This window comes from Gastrolobium bilobum, unplaced genomic scaffold (assembly GCF_033153095.1).
Source record: "Gastrolobium bilobum isolate Gb01-03AN ecotype WA unplaced genomic scaffold, APGP_CSIRO_Gbil_v1 utg9367, whole genome shotgun sequence".
Lineage (NCBI taxonomy): Eukaryota > Viridiplantae > Streptophyta > Magnoliopsida > Fabales > Fabaceae > Gastrolobium > Gastrolobium bilobum.
The window spans coordinates 125,001-151,236 of record NW_026897500.1 but is presented as its reverse complement, the minus strand read 5'-3'; the positions used below and the strand labels follow the sequence as shown (position 1 = coordinate 151,236).

Genomic DNA, 26,236 nt, shown 5'->3' with positions numbered 1-26,236 from the left:
ATATTTGAACCCGGATTGGATCCGTCTTTCGATTTATATCCTGGATTTATATCTATCCCGGATTGGATCTCGCCATATCTGTCTTCATTTTATCTCTGATTTGTATCTCGGATCTTTATTTCTATCCCGGATTGGATCTCGCCATATCCGTCTTCGTTTTATTTCCGATTTATATCTCAGATCTTTATTTTTATCTCGGATTGGATCTCTCCATATTCGCCTTTAACTTGAATTGAATTGGATCTCGCCATATCCATCTTCGTTTTATCTCTGATTTGCATCTCGGATCTTTATTTCTATCCCGGATTGGATCTCGCCATATCCGTCTTTGTATTATTTTCGATTTATATCTAGGATCTTTATTTCTATCCTGGATTGGATTTCGCCATATCCGTCTTCATTTTATTTTCGATTTGTACCTCAGATCTTTTATTTCTATCCCGGATTGGATCTCGCCATATCCGTCTTCATTTTATTTCCAATTTGCACCTCGGATCTTTTATTTCTATCCCGGATTTGGATCTCGTCATATCCGTCTTCGTTTTATCTCTAATTTATATTTCAGAGTTTATTTCTATCCCGGATTGGATCTCGCCATATCTGTCTTCGTTTTATTTCTGATTTATATATAGAATCTTTATTTCTATCCCGGATTGGATCTCGCCATATCCATCTTCATTTTATTTCCGATTTGTATCTCGGATCTTTAATTTAACCATTTATATCCCGAAGGGTCAGTCTTTATTTAATAACTATTTATATCTCGGAGGGCTGGTCTTTATTTAATAACCATTTATATCCCGGAGGGCCGGTCTTTATCTCGGATTTAAGTGCCATGCTGTTGTAAGGATTGCAATCCATCTTCATATTTATATTTCAGATTGGGGTGTGATCTTTTTGCCAAGATCCCATCTCTCCAATCCAGTCTTTATTCTTTATCTCGGATCTCGATGCGGTGATCAGAATGCTTTTGATCTTTGAATTTAGTTTCAAAAGCTTTTGGAACTCGACTGCATGGCGAGTTTGCTTATTTATTGGGGGCTATGGCCCTATTGCTGTTTCTTTGCTAGAATATCTCAAGGAGGAATGAATTTGTTGGATCATCATTTTATGATCTCTATACATAAGGCATGCTGATTGCCCAAATTTCCTTTAGATGTCTTGAAATTATGGAGATAATGCACTTGCAAATGGGCTTCACCCATTAATTGTTAGTGTGCTCATATCACAAATTAATGTATCAAATATGCTGATAAGAATTTAAATGTTGACTATCTGACTGTGGGTGCAAGTTTATGTTCACCTAGCCAATAATTTTCTGCTGTCAACTTTGTATTTGCTAGCCACCACTTTTGTTTGAATGCTGGTTGGTTGGCCTTGCAGATGCCGGGGCCCTTGGTCGGGTTCTTTCTCAATTTATATTTTGAGTGTTTGAACTCGGCTCTATGGTTGAACTTCTTTATTTCTTTCTTTGCTCAACCTTTATCTCGGATTGGATCTCTCTACATCTGTTTTCAACCTTTATGATGGATTGACTCCATTTAATAAACCATTTATATCCCGGAGGGCCGATCTATATTCTAACTTGGCTTCTTTTGTTGAAGCCTTATATTTCAGGAGACACATTTTGCCTCTTTGAATTGCATTGCTTCTTCTTCTTGCATGGCTTTTTAATTTGGGCCCCACTTCTTTTGCAGTGCCATTTTATCTGAACCCGACTTCATTTGCCGTGGTCTTTTCATTTTCTCGATCCCGGCTTCTTGTGCCTCGGCTCTTCTTTCAGCTTGGTTTCTTCCGCCCAAGTCTTGCATTCATCTAGGTAGATTTTCTTCTTTATTTGAGTGGATCTGGATCTCCTCCTTTTTTTTTAGAGGGGATCTCCACACCACCTATTTGATTATTCTTTGCAAAAATAAATGCAACGTTGTAAAGAATGAAATAATTTTGCTTCAATCAACAATCAGTAATTATCCATGTGTAAACAGATAATAATTGTAAATAACAATTAATAGTTAACCAGTACAAATTACTCCCCAAGCATCCAATTTAATCAGGTTTTAATCAAAGGCGGTATTAAATACATTATGTCAATCTACAGATTACTCCCATAGCATTCAATTTAATTAGGTATTAATCAAAGGCTGTAATAAATACAATATGCCAATCAAGACAAATCTTTTATTTGTCTACAGATTACTCCCAAAGCATTCAATTTAATCAATAGTGCAATATTAAAAAAATTGAAAAGTAGGATAATATCAAATATTTTGAATAATATGCTAAGATCAAGGATGCTTAGCTTTTTGGCGGGCATGATCAGATTCTGAGAGCAAAATCTTCTCATTGAAGCCACAGCCACACGGGGCTGGAGTGATAAACTTTTCGCATTGTTGTGCACTTCGTGCTTTCAGGATCCAATAGCATCAAAATTTATATTTTTGTCGTAGTCTCGATCTCGGCCACGTTCTCGGTCTTGAACTCGGTCATGATCCCGACAACGGTAGTGGTCACAATTTCGATCTCGACTTCGTCATGCTTGCTGAAGCAATTGCGAACTCTAATCGGCCTTGAACAGTTGCTGAGTTTATTTTTGCACTTTGCGCTCATCGTATTAGGATTTGGTTACGTCAGCGGCTTTTGAGCCTTCACCATTATTGGGTGAGAATTGAAATTTATCGTTATCCCCACAGACGGTGCCAATGTTACGATCTGATAGATCGTGAATGTCCAATCAGAGATTGGTAATTTAATATTGGATCTGTTTGCCCTCTCTCAGGTACCTATAGGAGAGGTACCCTAAAGATAAGCGAATCACTGTGCACTATAATATAATGACATAGTCAAGGCGTTAGGTGTGTGCACAGTGACAAGCTAAGAGAGAGGATTTAGAGTGTGTGTACCTTATTGGTTTAATCCCTTATTTATAGATGGGCTACCTGGCAGGAGTGGACTTTTGGGCTTCTCAGGAGCATTGGGGGTCCAATTGTTGATCCATTGTTGCCGTAATGGGATTAGCATGATTAAGGAATATTTCCTTAATTCCCTCTTAGCTGTTAGCCCTATTAGGGCCTTCTAGAATGTAGGCCTTTGTCAGGTCCATAACAGTAACATTTTGAATTTTTCATGAACTTAATTAGTAACAATAATCTTTTTCAAAACCTGTATGTTAATATCATGGTCTTCTTTCGAAGACTAAGTTGAGAATTTCCCCTTAATAAAAATCATGTACAATTAAGGTACACTCTCTCTTCATTTATGATTTCTGAATACACATTTTGAGGTACCCTTACCCAAATTCATCCACCGCCACGGTAATTTTGTTCATTCTTTAATAAAAATCAAACTAAATAATCGGCAGAACGATAGATCAAATATTCGAGGCCTCTTGATTCCAGTGATATATAAAGCTGAAGTTTTATCGGTTTGATTTAAAATCAGCAAATATATAGTGCCCCGGGACCAATGAACCCCTAGAGAGGAGAGAGGAGAGAGGAGAGAGGAGAAAGAGGGAGCCCAGAGAATTAATTTCCATATATGAGGATGTGTACGTTCAAATTGCACATAAAAGAGATATACGATTTGTACATGGAAAAAGGCACACTTGACACGTGACAGGTGTTATAAGTTATGCATGAAGGTATACATGTGTAAGAATTCATGGATGTTTCCATGGATGATGATTAAGAATTAGGAAATAAAGGAAATGAAGGGGATGTAGGAAATGAGGGGTTTTAAGGAGTATTGCATAACGAAAGATGGTTGGTTGAAGTGATAAATGTTTAATTCCGCTTATAAAAGGTTTTGAGTTCAAATTCTTATGAATGCAAAAAATTCCTTAAGGAGATCTAGCTCTATTATAATGTAGATGTTCTTGGCTAGAACAAAATTACTTCTCGTGGAAGATACATACAATTTATCAAAAAAAGAAAAAGAAAAAGTACCACATGGGAGGAAAAGGGAGGGGGAGAAGGCTTTATAAGGCCTAGCCTCTCTCCCCATAATTGCCCTTTGGAGCATCTTATTTTTGTAAAAAGAGAGGACGACGTAAGTGATGCGTGGTTCTCCACACATGCCCGTCGCCTTTGTCATACCAGCCATTGTGTGGGTGAGAAATAACTTTTTATTTAAAACGATTTTATTTTTTTGTTCAAAATACCCCTCAAACCATTGTAATTTTTCGTCTTTTCTGAATTGATTGGACGTGACCGTTTTCCACGATCGTCCATTGTCTATAAATTGGACCAATAGCTTCAGAAAATCAACTCAATTTTCTGATTCCATATTGGCCTATCAAAGTTATTTTATATTCTTCCATCTCTTGTGCGATCTTTCTAAGCATTCGACTGTGTCATCAAGGCTCTTGATCAATAGTGTCACCGTTCTTGATACGAATTTGTTCTACCTTAGGTGGTGATTGTCCACTGTTCTTCAACACCGATAAAGAGGACAAATTCACTTTTAAGGGAACAACTTTAGTCGGGCTTGGATTTTCTGCATTCCTTGACATTCACTTTATTGCTCCTCTGTAAGATGTTCTTCTTTTGTTTCTATTTCTACTTTGGATTCATCTACCCAGGTTCTTTCTTTTGTATTCTTCATTTACTGTTTTCCACTCATTGGCACTAACAACATGTTCAAGTCGCGGATTAGGATAACATGTAAGTTCTCCTATGTGACTTGAACACGCATCTCCTGTATTAATCTCATGATATTATTTGATAAAATATTTAAATATTTAATTAAATTTTTTCCTTTTTACGTTAAATGAAATCTTCTTTCAATATAAATTGTCAGGGAGTATAAAATTAAGAAGAATTATTTAACTAATACAGTTTAGTTAACAGTACAGGCTTAGTAAAATAGAGAAAGAATCTGAATTTAAATTTTACTAAATATATCTTTGAGTAAGGAAAATGAATTTTAGCTGTGACTAAAATATTATTCGAAATTAATTTCATAATAAATTCAAGGAGTTGAAGTTCATAGAAACCTAAAAAAATAATTAAAATCAATATAATTTTTTTTTTATGAGAATTAAGGAAGTAAGTGAAAAAGCAACATTATTAATAATTTCACGCCCAGGCGCGTTTGGCAATCCTCGCAAAACGTGAATACCAAAACAAATAATGGTTTTCCCCATAGCACACTGGCTGAGTTCAGTTGAGTTTGTGAGACCCACAAAAGAAACAAGACCCTTGTGCACATTCAGTTCTCTTGTTCACCTAGCAAGAAACAACATTAATTATTCTTCATTAAATACGGCTCTCTCTTTTTCTTATTTTTGTACTCGTTTCGTTGCACGGATAAATCTTGTCGTTACTAGCTTTGTAGGATTAACCTAGGAACCTGAACCCTCCAACCTCTTCTATCCACTATACTCTACCAAACTCACTTTTCTCTCTCCTCTCTCTCTCTGTGCAAATCTCAAAAAAATGACATCTCCATACTGATACATTTGCCAACTGTATGCTCCCTGCCATAACCTGCACCTTCCCCCACGTCACTTTGAGATTCGACAACACACTCCTCTCTCTCTCTCTTTAACCAATAACCATCTTTTTTCACATAGTTAGCACATGCACACGCAAAATATAAAAGAGATGTGGCTCGTTTAACAACCATATTCTTATTTTACAAATTGTTTATCAATTTATTGTATTTTTAAAATATTTATTAATCTATATTTTTTTTATCAAAGTAATTTATTTTTATAAATATTAATTGTTTAAAATCCTAATAAATCTGATTAATTCATTTTTGAATTTGAGTTTTTTTTTATCCTTTCTAGAAATTATAACTCTCAAACCCCTATTATTTATTTGACAGATCAAATTTTAGAATCTAAATAAATTGCCACTAAATGTACTAAGTCTTGATAAAATTAATTACTTTCAATATCTATATACATAATACTTATCAATTATATGATAATTATACTCATAATATTTATGTGATTCACTGATCAAAAGTGATCAATTTTGGCCAGAATAAGATAAATTAGTAAATAAATTGAAAAATAGGATAAAATAATAAACGATTTTTATTACTTATTTTCTTAAATTTTTAGACAATAATATCGGAAAAGATTATATTTACTATTATTTTAATTTTATTATTTTTGTTACCTGTTTGGTTATGTTGGATTAATTTAAAATTAACAGTAATTAGTTTCTTTCTTTTTTTAACTATTGATTAAGAGTAATAAAATTAAAATAATAACAAATATAAGTGTTAAGGTGTATTTTACTAAAATGTATAAGACATATTTAACCAGTAATATGCAAAATATATTTTCCAGAATGTCTTACCAATAACATTTTCTTATATCTTCAATTTTTGAATTTCAACATCAGCTCGTAATGACAAATCAACGGTTATTAAAATTTTATGCAATCAATTGATTTGTAATCAAACGTTAAAAACAGACACGAGATAACACACACAGTGGCACGTTGTGGGTTATTATTTCTCATTCTCATTTTTTTCTTTTCTTATTACCACAGTCCACACAGCAACATAGATTAAAACATAGCCATAAGAAACGGAGCACTCTGCACTGCCATGGCGTCCTTGACCCCTGGCGTGCTCTCGAAGCTTCTAGAAAACGCGGGAAACAAGGTAACCGGCGAGCACCGTCACGCGCTGCTTCAGGTGACGGAGATCGTGCCGCGTTTGTCGGAGGAGCCGTGGCAGAGCAGGGGCTACTTCCTTAAACTCTCCGATTCCTTGCACTCTGCTTACGTGTCAGTCTCCGACGAGGACACCGAGTTGATCTGTGTCGACAAGCTCCAACTCGGTCAGTTCGTTTACGTGACTCGCCTCGACTCAGCTTCACCTGTTCCTGTGGTTCGCGGTTTGAACCCTCTACCCAAGAGAAGACCCTGCATTGGGAACCCCATTGACTTGGTTTCCGGTGACTCATTGCACGTTGCTACAACAACTTCAAACGTTCATTTCACAAGACCCAAGAAGGGAAATAACAAGAGTAACACTAAAACTAGCACTAGCACTAGCAGTAACAATGGTAGTAGTAGTAGTGGTTTGAAGAAGAGGGATGATTTGAAGAGAGGCTCACCACCTTCTAAGGGGAACCGTGTTGTGGAGGAGGGTTTGGAAATGAGGAGGTTGAGTTTAGATTCTGCTAGAAGGGTTTGGGATCATGGTACTCCCGTTGCTGCTAAACGTGGTTCTTCTTCTGTGAGTTCTGGTTTAAGATCCAAGTTGAAATCTACCTCTACTTCACCTAAAGTGTGTTATGTGTACCCTTCTCTGCATATTTTTTTTTCGTTGTGTTACCTTTTTGCTTTCTTTTCTTTTCATTTACATGTTTGTCTCTCTTTGAGTACTTTTCATTTACACGGTTGTGTCTCTCTTTGAGTAGTGGTTTCCTTGAGAGAAAATGGGTTTGCTTTTACTTAAAAATTCACTTTTGGGTATCTTAGTTGCGGTCTTTTTTCTATACCTCCTTTTTAAAAATAATTTGTAGTGGAAAGCACTGTTTTAGATAATGTTAATGTTGAATGAAGGGGCTCTCTCTCTTCTTTTTTTTTTTTTTTTTTTTCAATTATTGCTATTAAACTACTTTTATGTCTGTTGGACCCGGCTAACAGTATCTTTTTTCAATATTTGAAATGTTGTTAAATGTTGATATTTTGATAAGAAATTATCTAAATGAGTTCCATGAATGTAAGAGGTCAATATCCATGAATTAATGATATTGTGCAAGACAAAAGGTTGATTTTTTGTGTAACTTTTATGAACATGTTGTAGGTGATAGAGAAGAAGATTTCTCTTAAAACTGATTCTCCACTTAAATCTCCAACTTCAAGTGTCTCACCATTGAAGAATAAAAACGAGAACTTGTGTCCAAAATTGACAAGCACACCTCCGAGGAAAAGTACAGTTAAGTCCCCATGTGCTGGCACTGTTCCTAGCCAACTTGTTAAGGTGCCCCTCAATTTCAAGACTTGGTATGATACGTTTGCTTCTTGGAAAGATCTCCCACCTCCCATGTGTAATCTTGGAAAGGTATGGTACATTGCAATTTTTGAAGTTCCATGTCTTCATCTCATACCAATTTTTAATTCCATTCTCGTCATTTTCCAGCAAGTTGTAACACACAGAAATGTTGCATTTTTGGCGGCTGTGCGGTCTCTTGAAGAAGCATCTGCTACAGATACTGTGATCCAAAGCATGTGGTATTTTTTTTTATTTATATAATTCTCATGCTTCCTTTTTCTGTCCATCTTCTTGTAACAGATGCATGTTATTGAAATACAGGAATAAAGAATGATTCTGTGTTATTTACATTGGGTCCATTTGTGTCAACAATGAAGCATTCCAGGAAAAATAACTGGAAAGTTTAGTTAATGGGGCTAGCCTTAATTTGTTTGGGATACTGCATTTTATTTTTGGGGTTAACTCTACTTGAGTGAGAAGCAAAAAGTTGGATATAGGCTTTAACCAACGCGAAAGGCTGTTTGGAGTTTAGGTTTTGCACATGATGTTAAGTTTTCAGTTTGTGTCATCAGTGGAAATTCATCCGTAAGTGAGTATTCCTAATGAAATGCTCACTACGGATTACCTACAGTCCTACACCAATATTGTATCATCAGAGGATTCCTTATGAAATACTTCTACTCCTGGGTCTTGAACCAGTACCTCTTTTAATAAGTGGGATTCATATCCTTGACCATAACTCCTTATGCCATTTTATCCTTTAATGTCATTTCTCTCGGTAGAAAATTCATGCTTCTCACACCTAACAAATATCTCACCTTAAGCTCTTGCTCACCAACCTCCTTTGGCTGAACCGAGATCTCTTTTATGTGTAATACTCTTGGCTTGTAACATTGATTTTTTTTTTATCTTATTTCAATTCACCTCAAGGATAGACTTGCTAATCATAGCCAAGAATCACAGATACTTTTGGAGTATAGTTGCACAAATGCTGGGTATTGTTTATGTGGTTCATGACTTTGATTCATATTTCTGAGTTCTTAAATTTGTTACTTTTTTCTTTAGTTTGGGCTTATTTAGATTATAGCATATTTCCCCTTAAATATTGATTGTTGATAAAACAAATCCTGACAATCAGATGCGTCAAATTTATAGTACCCTCAACTTCTGTAAGCTCTTGTCCTAATTAACTGTATGTGATTCTAATACACTTGTGGTCTTTAACTCTATCACTGATTTTTGAAAATATTCGGGTAGTTTGTCAGTGTACTAGAGATATCTTACTATCATTAAATGGAATAAGAGAAGAGTATCTCAAGTCAAGGGAAAACCTATTGACTATTCATTATTCAATCACATCATCTCATCATTGTCACTTGTAGATATTTCAAATTGGAAGGAAATTTCTTAGTTGCGTACTAACTTTTTTTGATTTTTTTCTCTTTTTGGTCAATATGAAGTCCTTCCTATGGTCCATAATTACAATAAGATAACTAATAAGTACTCTCTTTCAGCATGTTTGCCGAACTTTGCCAGTCTTGTCAGACACTTTCTGCTGGATTACTGGTGAAGCAGTTTCTGGAGCTTCATCTGAGTTTGCAGAGAGCAACAATAGTGTTTGATTCCTTACTTGCCCCACCTGGAACAAAGCCAAGCAGCCACTCTACCCTACAGTGTCTGGTAGAAGATTCATGTACAGTTCCCACTCGCAAGAATGCTATGTCTTGGGTACAAGCTGCCATCGATACCAATCTTTCCAAGTTCAATCTTTTCAGAACACAAGCTAAAAGTGAGGTTGTAGATGGTGAGAAATGTCATTTTGTTGTCATTAACAATGAGGAAATGAATACTGAGGATTTCTCTGCTCAAAACAAGCAAAATTGCGTTATTCAAGCAGCTCTTTTGCCAAATTCAGCTGCTAAAAAAAGGCTTCCTTCTTCAAAGCGGAATCTCTTAGTAACCAAGAACAAGGATACTGACAAGCAGGATCAATCTAAAGAAAGTGAATTAAGAGTGGCAGCGAGTTTGGCAGAAAAACTGCGCGTGGCTTCTCGCGAATGGTTCCTGAGGTACTTGGAGGAATCTCTAAGTAATGAATTTGGGTTGAAAAGTGAAGAAGGGAACACTGAAATTGCATGTCTTCTTGGACAGCTCAAAAAGGTGAATCACTGGTTAGATAATTTGGTTGTTGGAGATAAGGTTGATCATAGGGTAGAGAGCCTAAGGAAAAGTTTGTTTCGGTTTCTACTTGATCATGTTAATTCTGCCGTTGCTTCTCGTCAGTAAATATAGTACTAGAAGAACTAACAGAAATGACAAAATGGAGTATACTCTTCTCAACTGACTCTGCTTAGAACAACTGACAGTGGTATGTTACCAGTCAATATTCAAATAGCTAGTTTTGATTTTGGTATAACCACTTAAGGATCTTACACTTTGCTGTATACTTTAATCTAACTTTGTCAATGAACAAAGTTATGCCCATGATTATACAATTTTAAGCTGTATTCTTTGGATATGCCTATGTCATTATTACTCTAAATTTATATCAAAATTCATTTTGGATTATCATTTTGATCATTTGCTTGGAAACAATGTCTAGTTAACCTTGGAGATATCATAGTTCAACAATCTTGCATTCTTAATTAAGGTGCAGACAGGTCCAGCTGTTGTGTGAAACGATTGTCTTTCTTGCAATTAATTGGCTATAAATTGTTGATCCTTGCTTTGTAGTAGTTTATGCAGAAAAGTTGGTGACCCTTAGCAATATTTTGGTAACGTATAGCTACTAACGTTTATGGCTTAAGAGCAAACAATGCCAAGGGATACTATGCGTAGAGAAATCAAGAAGCTCTATGATTGAATGAATGTCTTTATATGGACAAGACCAACTGAGAAGCCACACCTAAACTTATAAACCAAATGCTTCTTCAGCTGTGAAGCATGCATTCACTGAAAGGAATTCATATTTAGTTGGTCAAAAGGTGATCTTCACAGGTGGAAGTTGGTGATTTCTGGAGCTGTGTCTTCTCAGCAGTTGCAGCTGAAGTTCCCACGCTTCTTATTCCTTTACAGGACTTCATATGTTTGTGCATTTTCTCAGGCTTGAATGTCTTTCCACATTGCCTGCATCATTAAGTCCTATTTATGGTCTCATCTTTCATGATCACAAATCAAAGGGATAATTGATCATTTTGTCCATTTTAAAATTAATCATTTACTTGATTAAATGTTGGTCAAACACAGACATATTGACATATAATTTGAAAATTGGGACAAAATGATAAAAATATTTAAAATTTGGACAAAGTGATCTATCCGTCTAAGCCAAATTAAAGAGTGTCTCGAAATGTATGGCATGAATTATGTAGCTCAAACTATGCTAAAATAGACAAAATTGAATTAAGTTACTAGAAAATCAGGTCTTAAGTTTTAACAATAGCCTCTGCAGCCAAAAGTTGGTAAACATCACAATCTGCTAATAAATACCAAGTTTTGATACTTTATATTCTTGTTACAAGAAAATCAAAGTTTTGAATTTTGACTATCTAATATTCCAACCAGCTGAATTGAGGTCTTTTTGTCATAAAACTTTTGCCACTCGTCATATATTTTGATTTTGTTTATACTTTGTAAACTAATAAACGACTCAAGTGTTGCCTACTGGTTCACCATACACCTCCTTTAAGCTGAGTCCTAATACTGTATACTATTGATCTTCAACCTGTGTGCTAAAATATCATCCAGCAATATGACCATAATTTTTCATGCACATCCTTTCATTTCATTGTTGAAATGCTAACAATTGATATTAAACACAGGTGACATTGTTCAGTCACTTACGAGCAAGTTGGTCCACCAAATGGTTTGTAAGGTTTTTGAATATTCATGAACTCGCCTAAAGTTTTCCTGCTCCTGTTTGTTTCCTCTCCATCAAAGCTTTTTCTGCAAGAAAAAAAAAAAAAACACTTAAAAACATCCTACCAAATAGTTTATATTTTTACTTCAAAAAAAAAAGGGCAAACTCCGATGCACAAAGCTTACCCTTACATTTTTTGTAAAGATGGTGTTTCTTAGACTCTGAATTCGTGACTTTCCGGTCACAAGAAGTAACTTTTTACTTAAAATAATCATAATATAGAATATTCTTAGCTCAATATATGATATAACTCCTCACCTGGAGCCATATTGTTGTTTCTGTGACTGTTGATGATGATGAATCCAAGATGTCCCAGAACACCTTGCTGATCCTCCCAATTTGTCCCCTTTACAAATCACAGCCTTATTGTCTGGTATGTTGTTAGGATCCTTAAAGACATTTTTCTGAGCCCCATTCATCAGGACTAAGGCTGCATCATTTGTTTCCACATTGCCACAAGAAATCCAATTGCGGAACACCTTAGAAACTCTAGTAGAATTGCTTCTGATCTTAGCAAAGGAGGATTGAGATGATGATGACGATGATGATGTAGTAGAAAATGATGAATCAGGTGTACTAGTTTTATTCTGGTCAATTTTGTTACCCTTCTTACTCAACAGATTGTGATACAAGGAAGGCAATGAGCAGTTCTCTAACTTCTTCTCGTGATGGTTCTGTTCATTGAAACACTCTTTGCCTGTCCCCAAAAGCTTCTCTTCTTCAACTTTAGAAGAGTAATCATCTGTCACAGATGACCTTTCTGAGCTGAAGACTAACGAATCCTGGCTGATTTCTGATGACCCTTTTGTTGGAGTATCCGTTTTTGAATCAGGATTCCTTTGAATTTGAGGTTCTTCTTCTGATGGAGATGGTTGTTGCTGTTGCTGTTGTTTGTCCTCTACAACTTGTGCTTGAGGGGATTCCTTCTCAGCCATTATATCACTAACAGTTTTCTTTTCATCAAGTGAAGGAGTTTCTGCATAATCCAAAAAGGTTTAACAACTTAAATGAATCTTTTATCATTCTTAGAAAAGTCTACATAATTTGCTAATGTCCATGGATGGAAATTATGGGTGGCCATACTATGTCCATTGATGCGAGTAATAAAAGTGAGAGAAGTGAATATCTACAAGTACATACCAAATGGGGAAGGGTGGATTTGTGATCCTTTGAGGACGTATTCATTGTCAGAAACGGGGGTTATAAGGTCATCATCCAACAAATCTTGCCACACAAATCCAGTCTTGTACCTCCTGCCATTGAATGAATGTTAGTTACAAATTCATTATGCATACACATATAGTAAAAATGAAAAGGCTAAAAATAATGAGATAGAGAAATGGACCAAAGCAAAGGATTAGAAGGATTTTGATTCAACCTCTTGTAGGACCAAGCAAAAGCTTCAGGCATGTCTTTTCCTCTCAAATCCCCAAGCCATCTCTTAACATCTTCTCAACAAACAAAAGAAAAGAAGAAGAAAAAAAGTGTCATTAGACTCAAATAATAGAGTCACATATTCATCATAGCACATTTATGAATAAAATTAAGGATATCAGAAAGAAGAATGGAATTGAAGTTTAGAACATATATAACTACCTCTAAGATAAACCCCATTTCGAGCTAGATGAAGAACACGAATGAGATGGGGTTGATCTGCATGACCACCCATATGACTAAGGAAATAGATGATGTGAAGTCTTCTCACTTCTCCACCTTTTGCTTCCATTCTTATTTTTCTTTGTTTGTTCTTGTTGTTGTTTCTTTTGCTGCAATAAACACCAACACCCTCTCAACACAAACAATTACTCTTCTTTTGAGGCACAACACAAACAACCCCTTTTGTTAGTTAAGCGATCTACTATGATTCAAAACATTATATAACATGGGAAAAACACAGCAGAGATCTTTGTCTCTCTGCCGGCCTATCACACAAGTTGCTGTTATCCCAACATATAAATCTTAATGTCACATAAAATATTCATATTGTTATCTTATAATATAAAGTTAATATAATGCAGGCCTGCTAGGTAGTAACAACACCATGCATGTAGTGATAAATTTTATTTTATTTTTTTAAACAAGAAAACAAGAACTTTCTCGCAAACATAAATAAAAGAATGAGAAACATTGAGACTAGAGCATACCCTGGAAAGTGATTGGTCTGTGTACTAGAACGCAGTTACCTTTTCCCCTTCTTTCAAGCAGAGAAAGCAGAGAGTGAGAGAAAGAAAATGAGTGTGAGAATTGACCAAGTTTGCAGTTATATAAAGATGTGGTTACCGAGTAGAATCAGATTCAAGAATAATCTGATTTCTCGAGATTTAACGAATATATAATAAATGTGTAATAGTCAGCTTTTGACTCAACATCATTATTCCCTAAAAAGTTCACTTATGTGTCTTCTTTTTCTGTTACTTTTTAACCTTGTAATGTATTTAATCATATATAATATTATATCTTTCATATTTTATTATTATTGTTTTTATTTATCTTTATGAAATTCTACAAACAAAAATTACAGTTAACCAATTTGAATTATTTTACTGAAATGTTTTAATTAACTATGGTTAATTATTGAAAGCCTGAAACGAATGCTAGTGAAGTGATTTAAGCAAATATATCATTTTGGCTTCATTATTACCTTGTAAATATTTTCCTGTTCAGGTAATTGAATGAAAAGACATTAAAATTAGGATTTGACACTTCAAAAAATGAAGGGTGTAGTAAGTAAAATTCGGAATGATAACTGTTGATTGATAATTAAAAGTAATAAATTTTAACAACTATATAATTCGTTCTACATTTATTTGTATTTTATTGCACTTTCAATTGTTAATTTTTTAATATAAGTTTTTAACTTCATACTTTATCCTCTAATATGCAATTCTATGTAGATCCATTCCAACCGAATTAGTCGGATAAATGATGAACTGATAAATATATTAAAAAAAAACTAAAGGAGCCATACTCTTAAAATTAAGTTTAGTATGAATTATGCATATGACTTTAAATATAAAAAAATATGTTAAACAATGTGAATGTGAGAAGTTATTAATAAATATGTATTTCTTTAGTACATATAAATAATTTTGTTGGATATTCTATATTCCTTACCAGTTCATCGATTATTCAATTAATTTGATTGAGTTGGGTAAAATTATAGGACGACAAAGTTATTTATACCAAATTTTAACACAACTTTATGTTTCCAGTTTTCGATGACTCGAACTTGAAATTACTAATTAAATGTAATAATTTCTTATTAATTAATCCATTTATTTAGTGGTAAACACTAAACATATTCATCCACAAACCTACCCACGTTAGATCTAAAAATTCTATATACATTACTAGTTCCACATATATAACAAATACAATGAAAAGAAAAGAATATAAAACCCACATATCGATTATGTTTTGATAACACAAAAACGCACCAAAATGCAATAATAAAAACACATTGAACTAAAAAAAAATTGGCTTAATTTTTTTTAAAATAAAAATAAAAATGGTGAAGTCAAATAGATGACATGAAAAGTTATTAGAGATAAGTGGGTAATGAAATTATCTGACGACTTTGAAATTTTCAAATCGTCATCTTGGCAAGGATAATCATATATAAACCAAGGTGCAAAAAAATTCATGAAAGAAAACCTGCAAACATAATGTTCCAAAAATTAAAAAACATACGAGAGATATTGACCTTTTCACGATGCCGAGATTCTCCTTTGTATCATGTGATGAGTGCCCTTGTGGCGATTTCATTGCAAATGATTCCATGACACAAGTTTTGTCTGGTCCCTTTTGTCCTTCTCCTTCAACTTCACAGTGCCATTTTCATCAAAAAACAGAGGAGCTTATTTATAAGTACTTGAAGTACACACCAGGAAAGTAATGATTCCATAAACATAATTCAATTCAAGATTATCAGCGTCAATGAAAAGGAATGATTCTACAATAACAACATCCATTATATCTTTATATCATCATGTTTTATATGGCAAGTTATTTCTTCTTTGCATGTTGAAATCAAATAATGATCTGATTCCCCAAATATAATTCAATTTTGAGATTTTCACCTTCAATAAGGAATAGTTTAATTATAACAGCATATATTATATTTTATATCACTATGTTTAATATGACAAATAATTTCTTCATTACATGTTGAAATCCAATATGATTTGATTTCATAAACATAATTCAATTCGGGATTCTCACCTTCAATTAAAAGGAACAACTCTACTATAACAACATACATTATATCTTCATATCATCATGTTTTATTTGGCAAGTAATTCAATTTCATTGCATGTTGAAATCTAATAATGATTTGAATACTCCCCGAAATATAATTCAATTCAAGATTTTCAGCTTTAATGAAAAGGAATAATTCTAATGTAAAAATATGGGCACGGTTATGGATGTGCCACATTTTTCAAACTATATTTTAAGGGACATGTTATATTTACAAACTTTTTTGTTTACAAACTCTTACAAACTACACTAAGTACGACCAGTCATATTTTAATCATGCAGTGTACGACCGGTCGTACTTAGTGTAATTTACAAAAGAAGTTTTTAAACGGATCCTATCCCATATTTCAATATGTCGTGCTTCAATCTCGCTAGGAAAAAATTAATATACTAATCATAAGTTCATTTTTTTTTCTTCTTAAAAATTGTCGCACTATGTATTCCCAAAAATATATAATACAAATATGATCGTCTTATTTAAGGGGGTGTTTGGTTGAGGAAATTTTTTTGGAATAGTAGGAAAATGTAATAGATAGAGAAATGATTGGAAAGATAGATAAAGTGAGATAGGTAGAAAAATGTAAAAAAAAGTTGTTTGGCGGGAAAAAACTTTACTGGAAAAATTAGGTAACTTATGAAATCAACAGTGTATTAAAAGCCAGATAATCGGTTTTCCGAAAAATCTCACCTTCAAATTGGGTTTCTAAACAGTGCGGATATCTATGTTTATCATAATTCCATACAAATTGGATAGATGGGTTTTTGGTGAAAATACGTTGAAACAAACATGGTGTTTCTAAAAGCCATACTTGAGAAACATAGATATCGGCTGAAAAGCTCCCAATCAAACACCACCTAACAGTAGTATCAAAAATGCTCTCATCTCGCTAACCCCATTTGTAGAATCAATTTGCCATGTGAGAGAGCTTGATGAGTCCTTCCGAGCATGGTAGTTAAAATCAGGATTCTACTTAAAATCGGAAGGAGAATAAAAAATTGTAAAACGTAAAATCTTAACATAAAAAAAAATCGTAAAAAATCGTAAAAGCGTATAAGCGTTTGGAATTTTGATGAAATCGTTTTGATTAAAAACAAAATTATAAAATCGTAAAATCACAAATTTAAATCGGAATTTTAACTACCATGCTTCCGAGTATAATGGAAGAGTGACCATTTTGCCACACTTGGCAAACAAATTTACCAAACTGCCACGCCAATAGTAAATTTTGCCAAAATGTCACGCTGCACCCTTAGCCGTCGTTGAAGAAGTCTGAAAATAATTAAGAGTTAAGATAAGATAATGCGAATTAGTTATATTTTCAAACTTCTTCAACGACGGCTAAGGGTGCAGCGTGGTATTTTGACAAAATTTACTGTTGGCGTGGCAGTCTGGTAATTTTTTTTGCCAAGTGTGACAAAATGGTCACTTTTCCGAGTATAATAGTGGGATCAAATCCCCTCATGGGCCCAATGGAATTGCTTCCATGGGAGTGAATTTTGGGTGGGGATGTAGGTAAATCTGCCCAAAAAAGGAAATTTTTTGAAAAAAAGATGAAAATATAAATTATAAGGTGAATTTAAAGTAGAGAAATTTTTTCATTTTTAGAAAAAAATATATACCCAAATGGATACAACTGTTGTACCTAAGAAATTTTTCTCGCATGGGGTATGCAATGTGGAAGAATCATTACGGTTCATCTTAAATTTTACTTATTTTTTCATCCCCATCTTCTCAAATCACATAAATTACATTAAATTAAAGTATTATTTTATTATTGTATTTATTCAGTAAAATAATAATTATCAACGTAAGAGATTTTATGTGGTGATACTTTAAAATTTTTAGATATTCAAGAACATCAAATTTATTATTTTTTCTTTTAATTATAATTTATGATTTATTTTTCTTTTATATTTTTTCAAAAAAAATTGGTAATATGTAAATAATTATTTTGATAGATTAACAAAATTGACGTTATTATTTTATATTTAATTGGAAAATAATGTTAAATTTATTGAGTCAAATAATAATTAAAATATAAATAATTCTAATTTATCTGGTAATTTTTTAAAATTTTTCTGAAACTTTAAAATTATTGTTAATAATTAATATTGATCATTAATATTTTTTATTTCCTAATTTTTCCAAAAGAAGAAACTTCGAACAGTCACATATATATAAATATTTTGATAAATAGACCAAATTAATATTATTGTCATATTACGGACTAAATTTAAAATTTATAATAAATTTGAAATTTAAATAAATATATTGCGTTAAGTAGTATTTTAAACCATACATAATTTTTATTTGGATGCGATCTTTTAGAATCCTTAAAAAGTAAAAAATATCACATTTATTTTTAATAATAACAATGATTTTTTTTCCTATTCGTTCAAAATAAATATTCAATCTTCTAATGAGTATTCTATTTTTGGTATACAGAGGAAAACAAAGAAAAATTAATAATCATATCATTATTATTGACGAAAAATATTTAATAATAAAGTAATAATATTAATTTTATATAATTTATGTGTTAGAAATTTTTATAATAATTGTGGGCTTCAATCAATTGTAGTTTTTCTTGTTTTAATAAAAAATGGCTAAGTCATGATCCATATAGGGGTGCAGTATAAAGCCCAGTTAATTAGTGATCCGTTTGATTTGGGCTTGGATATCTGTAAACTGATTAGTGTGGGTAACAGTGTAGGCCTAACCTATAGGCCCATGATGGTAAGGGGACTAGGGTTAATAAGTTTGGCTAGGTCCCTCTGCATTCACAGCGTGTTAAAAAATCGTCACTCCACAACTTGCCCCATCGACAGTTGTGGAGTGGTGTGAATTGCAGAGGAAGATCCTGGTCCTTCAACCTTTGCAGGAATATTAGAACAAGCACTGCAATTGAGAAGTCAAGAAGAATCATATCGTCAACAAGTAAGCCTAAATTCATTTGGTGTTCTAAAATCATATAATCATATATTATGAAATTTCTTACATTTGGTATCAAAGCCTAGATTATATGATTTAGGACACAATTATTTATTATTGTACACAATCACATTTTTTTTTGGGTTTGCGCTCCTCTGTTTTTGAATGTGTGAAATTTACGATAATATTTTTTTAAGGAATTAAATCCAATCTCCTACGGACTTCTACCGAACAAATAATAACATTTGAATAATTAATGTATAAGTCTCTAATTTGACCCATAATAATAAGCAAAGAGAGTTTTCAAAATTATTGTCGTGTTAGGGTTTTTAAAATCCCAAACTTTTATACAAAATCCCAAATTTCAAACTAGTCTTTTCATATGTTCTTATTATGGATGATTGGTTGCCGATAAATTCTTTTTCTTTTCTATTGTCTTTCAATTGGAAGGATGAGTTCGTTGGGTTGTGGGGTTTTGGTTTAAATCGTTCCTCGTTGAAATTAAAGTAATTAATGGGGTAATCGACAACAACACGGTTGAATGTGATTGAGGGACATCTGAACCAAACGCAGCTGGTATGTTTCGAAAGAGGTCTACACGATGGGATTGATAGATTTTTTATTTTGTTTTATTTTATTAAAAAAACATTAGATTATATAAAATATTTCCTGGTATATATTTTGTGAAAAATATTGTATTTCCTATTGATGACGTTAAATTGATTCGCTATGATTTTGCAAAATCTTCCCATTATTGGTGCCCTTAATTGTGTTTACACAATCAATGTATTTATTGTCTCATGCTTCTTTTGAAGAAAAATCTATTTATGTTCCATTATATAATACATACGAAGAGAATTTGTTTTCAGGGCGCCACAATGATGATTTTTAAATCCAATTTGACATTCAGAGTTGTTCAATATTTTCATGATTTGAATTATGAAAAATAACAATGGTTTGGTGCTTTATTTCATAATTGAAAGCAATGTTTTCATTGCCACATGCATGTGTTCCAAACAAATTTTGTTATGGCACAGTTGATTTGTGAAAGTTGTTATTAAAAGTTGAATTGGATTCTTGGGCCTAAATTGAAAAGGTAAAAAGCTAGCAATAGTGGTTTGAAACTTTGATTATGTGATATCAAGCGAAAGGTTGAGTGTTGTGTTAAAGGAATTGGCTTGTTTGATATAACATTTATCATATTTTGCATCAAATAGTGATATTCAGTCTTATTTAAATTATTGTAAAATGTTGTATTTGAGCCTGTATTGCATGCTCTAATATTTTGTTTGAAATTTATATGCTTCCGCTTGAATTGCATAAATGCAAAATTTGTTTGAGAATAATATTATTTTAAATTCATGATCAGTAAAAATGTTACACCTTTTTGTGGATTGGATCATGTTTTGGGTATGTGAATGTTATTATGTTTAAACATATTTCCATACAATAATTTTTATGAATTACTGTAGGTGATTACCACCAAAATGGGTTGGTTTATATTTTTTTTTTGGTATAATTTGAGTAGTGATCTTGGTTATTTTAAGTAATTTCCTGCCCAGAGGGGGTAATTGTGGGTTATAACTGTAAATTTGTTTGGGATGAAGTTAATGGAGGTACGTTGGTCTAAGTGATCTGTCTGCCCAAAGGGGACAAATCTTTGAAGCTAGTGTATGCTCACTGAGCATTTTTTTTTTTTTGAGGTTGTAGATGAAGTTATTGGAGGCTCATTGGGCTAGAGGTCTATCTGCCCAAAGGGGATAGATTTTCAAACCCAGTGAGTAAGGAGTTCATAAGATAAAATGAGGAAGTGTCCTTTAGAGAAAGAGAGCCCGCTCTCTCATTGTCTGATTGCATCGTAGAGCGTCTGCACCAATTGCTTGGTTGCAGTAGCAGCCCCCTTTCTCCTTCTTTCATATGATAAATTAGAAAGATTTTGAATATAGTCAGTGTAAGAGCGACTTCCATCTTTATTCGCTAAAAAAGAGAAGCTGGGTTCCTATACTATAATAGTAGTTTCATCTGGATTGGGTTAGTGTGAAGTGTACCTATGCTTCTTTCGATTTGCTTTCTAGTTATGAATAAGACTCGTCTTCAAGTTCAAGTTAATATCATAGATAAAGATCATAAGTGAAGAAAGACAGAACGAATCTCTTATCGCCATCTTTATCTTTCTAGCAGTGCTCTCCACTATTATCTGAATTTAAGAAATGGATTATGCTCTTTGCTATCATAGCCACTTCTACATTAAACTGTGCTGCAACCTTAATCCTAAGAAGACGGGGTAGGACTGGAGTCTGAGGGATCTCTTTCGAATGTGGTGTGCCCTTGGCCGGGGCAATAAGACCAAAATGATTATCGAAAGTGGCAGCTCTACGAAGGTTCCATCTACAGAGCAGGTGATGGCCCTTTGTTATCAATAAGGGGCCTCATCCAAGTCCCTATCGGAGGTTCCATAAGGTACATTCACTTTGTTGGGAGGTGTAGACTAAAAAGGTCACGCTTTGGCCTATCATGAGATAATTAGTTTATGCACGTGGTAGAGCGGGCAGTCGCCCTGGTAATCAAAGAAATGAGTAAAACGGCCCAAATAGCCAAATCGGTAAAAATGGCAGAAGAGGCTTTTTATAAGTCCATTATGACGGTTCAGGAGGCTAGAACCGTTGACCTTGAGGATGGATGAAGCATAGCGCTGCTTAAGGAAGGAAGAGTTCGCTTTTCTTTTGCCGTAGGAGTTGCCGGCAGGTCTACCCCCTCGGAGACGGGTAGATCATCAGTCTTCTTACTACTAATCAGGCCAGCGGAAAGCAAGGCCCTTTCTCACCTGCAGCAAATGAGGAGGCTGCTTTTAAGTGACTTGACAAAGGATTGGAACTAGGCCAATGCCAATCTCATCTATTGCAGCAAAGAAAGAGGAAAGGGGCGAAGCGCTAGTTTGAATTGAAGTAGAGGAGATGCCATACGGTAGGAGGCAATAATGAATTAAGCCGGAATGGAGCCTTGTTTATTAGGCTAGATCGATGTGATGTATATTTCTTGGCTCTAATCCTCGGGGCACCATATGGCATATCCTCTTTATAAAGAAGGTTGAATTAGCACACTGAAAATGGCTTAGTGTAATCTGGCAACTGCGTATTTGAGAAGAGTCTTGACTATGGATGGGGATATTCATAGAATCTTCCTCTATATATATATGGATTGCATAGGATAGAAAGATGAAAGATAAAGACAAGTAAATGAAAGGCAAGTCACGGGATCAGAGGATTAGACCGATGTACCATAATAGTGCAGCAAGGAGGAGAGACTAAGCAATCAAAGGGATGCAAGCAAGTCAGCTGTTTCGGTACGAAAGCCTGACAGCAAGCATTCTCGATTGAAGCATGAAAGATACTTTTTTCGGGGTTGAATAAGAATAAAAATAAATAAGTAGTGCTTTACTTAAATAATGGATTCAAGCGGTTTTCTTGCTAATGAGATGAGGGGAAGAGTTTCGGTCTCGGTCCAAGGCATTCTCTCAAGTAGCAAAGGCAAGACGGAAAAGCAGGTGTTGTCGGCCTTTCCGCTGCTATTGGTTTACCGCTACAGGATTTGCGCTCTCCAAGCAAGCATTAAGATCAGGCATGTAGGAAGTAGGGTAAAAAAGTAAGCATGAAGCTTTGACATAAGGTTTGTCTTCCTCTACCTTCTCTTGCTATTGGATTGAAGAGAAGGCCAAGAAAGAAGTGATTAAGAGCACTTTCGAAGTCAGTATCCGCTTTGCTTTATGGTCAATATCATATCCAGATCCACCTTAGTCAGAGTTGCATCAACTAATACGGAATATCCGGTGTTACAACCTATTCTCCGAATAGTTACCTTAGGTTAGACGGCTTCTTGGACGGAGCAAGTGAGGTGTAGCGTTAGGTGACCCGGAAGCCACGCGCGGCGGTCAGTGGAGGTGTGGATGAGTCTCCTTGAAAAGAGGAGCGAAGCAGCTCGAACGAATGTGAGAGGAGCGAAAAAACCCCCTGTTAGCTCACTTGGTCGTGTCCTGTGGAGAGAGCTCCCAACCAGGACCAGGAAGGTTACATAAATTCTTGAAATGAACCTTACCCTGTTTGACAAGTTGTTCCGACTTAAGGCCATTAAGTGGCAGAAGATCTTGGAAGGTCTTCCACTACTTAAGATGGTTCTTAATCGAGTCATCTTGGTAGTGACCGATGGTCTCAACAAAGAGCTCTGTGTCGGAGCGCACTTGTTTGCTAAGGAGGTGATCAGGCTTGTCCGGAAATCTGGTTTCTTGTTCACTGCGCTTTACTTAAATGTGCTGTGTCATTGCAGCAAGCTTATGCCCCGGAAAACTGGCCTCTTGCCTTTTCCTGTCTCGTTGACGAGGTCAGGGTATCCTAGGATTCTCCCGTCTTTCCATCGTAGTCAAGTCGGAAAGATGAGACGTCCGACTTACTAGTGAAACTCTACTTATCATTCTTCACTCTTGCAAGGGCTATACCCTTAGCCAAGAGATTGACTAATAAAGTTGTAGAATCAATAGTGACTCCGACGGACTCTGATCAGATGGTAGATGTCGTTAATGACATAACTGCCGACTGGGAGAGTCTAATTCGTACCTATGTACCTCGGATTGGCTCCATCCCCTGAAGGATGGGGGATCACATGGAGTCCGTCTTGGAAGGCAGTCCCTTCTCTAGGGAGGAAGTCTGATAGGGCTTTCAGAGATAGGGACTGCCGCGGTAAGAAAGAGTCACTCAGTGAATCAGTGGATCACACACTTGTTGGAGACAGGGACACGCCTGACTATTGAAATGAAAAAGTATACAAGTGTTGAAAGGGTGAAGTCTGGGGACAACGGTAAACGTGAGGAATGGGATCTCCAAAGCTACCCGCCCTACTAAAAAAGTGCGCAACCAAGGGACATGCCGAACACCTACCTTTCCAACTAAGTCCAACGCGAGGACCCTTTCATTGACGATGCGTTCCGTCGTCAGCAAGCGGTGGCCGACAAGGCCCTTTTCCCTAAATCTCTTGGGAAGCGAAGCAGGCTTTCTGATTCTGAGAGAAAGATAGAAATCGAAAGGCAAAGAGATAGGCAAGCCAAACCAAATAAGGAATGTTTCAATCTTTACCTCTTTTTGTCAGCCGGCAATCATAGGGTAAGCCCATTTCATGGAGAAAGTTTACATGTTGGGCCAGGCTAGTTTGCTTCGATGGTAGGAGTCCACGCAGTGAGGCAGCCATTTCCAGCCCAGCCGAACGAATAGGATCTAATAGAGTAGCCCGCATTGCAAGCTCTTTTCTTTCCCAAGGAGAGCTGGTGATAGGTCAAGCGCAAGACATAGGATGTGAAAGCGGTTTGCTTGGTTCTTTCTTCGCGCGAGACAGGCTGACTCTATAAAGAAAGAGAGTGAAGTGACCTGTAAACGAATGAAGTGAATCGAGTAAATGGGGATTTCATTTCGATCCAAACTCTCCAGCCCACATTTATATACGAAAAGTTCGACTTGCATGTGTTAAGCATACAGTATAGCTAGCCTGTTTGGACTCTTCCAAAGAAAAGAAAGGATCTTAGGCAGACGGTGACCGGCTTTGCGAGACCGCAGTCTACTCAAGGCTAAGCTCTTTTGGCGCTGCTTTCTCGATGCCAATATCGCATTTGAAGAAAGACCAAACTTTTCTTTATCTACTTTATTTGTTCGACCTCTGGAACTTCACTTCTTTTTCTCGGTCAGGAGCCTACGGGCCGGCCTCTGACGAAAGGCCAAACTGCAATTAGAAATCTCCTTTGTGCTCCAAAGAAAGGTCTCACTCACTGAACACTAGCCTGATCATCCTCTCTATGTTTAGCAAAAGAGCCTTTCGAACATCAAATCGTGCGCACTCCGGACTCATTTCAAGGCTGAAGACTCGTCCAATCATCGATATTTTAGGAATTCAGACTGCTTATCTTCTCTTTATTAAGAAAAAATGACTTTAGAATAAGATATTTTATTTTCACATTCTAATACGAGATTTTGGACTGACTAAGGCAAGACTAATATGTTGGGGCACTTCCTATCTCACGAATGGCGGATGAGCATAATATGTAAGTGTTCCGCGAACAAAGGAAGTCAATTACCCCGTATGGGATAGGTTGTCATTCTCCCCTTTTCATAAAGACCCTTATACATACTGTTCCCCGAAAGGAAAAGTAGAGCCCCATCTACTACTATTTTGATGACAAATCTTAACCCCTAAGTTCTGAAGAGCTTTCTCGTACTCCTGAGCAACCTTCTGGTCCGCGATGACAACATCATCACCGAGCACAGCGTACCGATCAAAGTACCGGTCCGGATAAACCTTCTCTTCGCACCACCAAATCACTAAGTGATGAGTTAGTGCGAAGAGTAGTATCCCAAGGTCGGCCTACAGGGTGCTCGCAGTTTTAGGTATTCTTCTTGCAGCGGATATGCGACAACAGATACGCGATGAAATGATTCAAGAAAGAGGAAAGGGGGGAGATCTCGACCTCTTGAATGAGAAGAAGTTGAATCACGCTCGTCCGAAGCAGAGTCAATCTACTTCCCCCAGAGAGAGAGATACCCGCGTGCACATTGAATTCATAGGGGCCTCAATCTCTCTTCAATTAGCCCACGCACCTACGTAAAGCCCTTCTTCTTCCGATACGGTTTGTCCTCTTTTAGTAAAAGCAAGCTATCGCACTGGATAGCTACTCCTTTCATGGTAGCCCAGCGGATATGGTATATTGTGGGTCTCCTGCTAAGGTGCATTCTATACATTCAAAGTCGTCCCTTGTTTGCTCGGGGACTAAGCGGCAATTCTTACTGTGGAAGCTGACCTAGCTACCTTGTCATTCTTCTCCTTCAATGCCACTGGATAAATACACTAGGGCAGGAATGCTCTTTTATCATGTATGTGGATTACTTGGTCGATTACCTGATTGCACCAGTCTCATAGCCATCTCTTTTGCGTCCCGCCATTCATTCCTTCTTGTTAGTTGTTAGGAAATAGAACTCATTCTAAGGTAGAGCTCTTAGAGTCATACTTAAAGGCTGTTCCTTAGTGAAAGCAAGGAGAGCAGAAAAAGAGGTTATTTTCATAATGTTATTACGCGGGTTGGGAATAAAGGCTACTAAGATCGTCAGAAACAAAGCTGAAAGAATGGAATGGGCTCG

The 26,236-nt window shown here is 35.5% G+C and overlaps 2 protein-coding genes across 2 annotated transcripts; one reads left to right on the top strand and one right to left on the bottom strand.

The window, feature by feature from the left end:
• The first annotated feature begins 6,561 nt into the window (after positions 1-6,561).
• LOC133307445 (uncharacterized) lies at positions 6,562-10,245 on the top strand. The gene is made up of 4 exons (XM_061507955.1): positions 6,562-7,248; positions 7,771-8,028; positions 8,107-8,198; positions 9,474-10,245. Exons 1-4 carry the CDS (start codon positions 6,562-6,564, stop codon positions 10,243-10,245), a joined length of 1,809 nt encoding a protein of 602 aa, XP_061363939.1.
• Positions 10,246-10,928: 683 nt separating this feature from the next.
• On the bottom strand, positions 10,929-13,604 carry LOC133307444 (protein SOSEKI 1). The gene is made up of 6 exons (XM_061507953.1): positions 13,475-13,604; positions 13,257-13,326; positions 13,019-13,131; positions 12,137-12,854; positions 11,803-11,904; positions 10,929-11,085 (listed from the first exon to the last, which is right to left on the bottom strand). Exons 1-6 carry the CDS (start codon positions 13,602-13,604, stop codon positions 10,929-10,931), a joined length of 1,290 nt encoding a protein of 429 aa, XP_061363937.1.
• Positions 13,605-26,236: the final 12,632 nt, after the last annotated feature.

What these genes read in the sequence shown, in the direction of transcription:
- LOC133307444 (XM_061507953.1), bottom strand. Translation starts at nt 13,604, where the DNA reads ATGGAAGCAAAAGGTGGAGAAGTGAGAAGACTTCACATCATCTATTTC. An exon ending in AATCCACCCTTCCCCATTTG is followed by an intron (nt 12,855 to 13,018) that starts GTATGTACTTGT and finishes TGGATTATGCAG; the next exon opens with AAACTCCTTCACTTGATGAA. An exon ending in AAACAACAATATGGCTCCAG is followed by an intron (nt 11,905 to 12,136) that starts GTGAGGAGTTAT and finishes TTTTTCTTGCAG; the next exon opens with AAAAAGCTTTGATGGAGAGG.
- LOC133307445 (XM_061507955.1), top strand. Translation starts at nt 6,562, where the DNA reads ATGGCGTCCTTGACCCCTGGCGTGCTCTCGAAGCTTCTAGAAAACGCG. An exon ending in CTACCTCTACTTCACCTAAA is followed by an intron (nt 7,249 to 7,770) that starts GTGTGTTATGTG and finishes AACATGTTGTAG; the next exon opens with GTGATAGAGAAGAAGATTTC. An exon ending in CCATGTGTAATCTTGGAAAG is followed by an intron (nt 8,029 to 8,106) that starts GTATGGTACATT and finishes GTCATTTTCCAG; the next exon opens with CAAGTTGTAACACACAGAAA.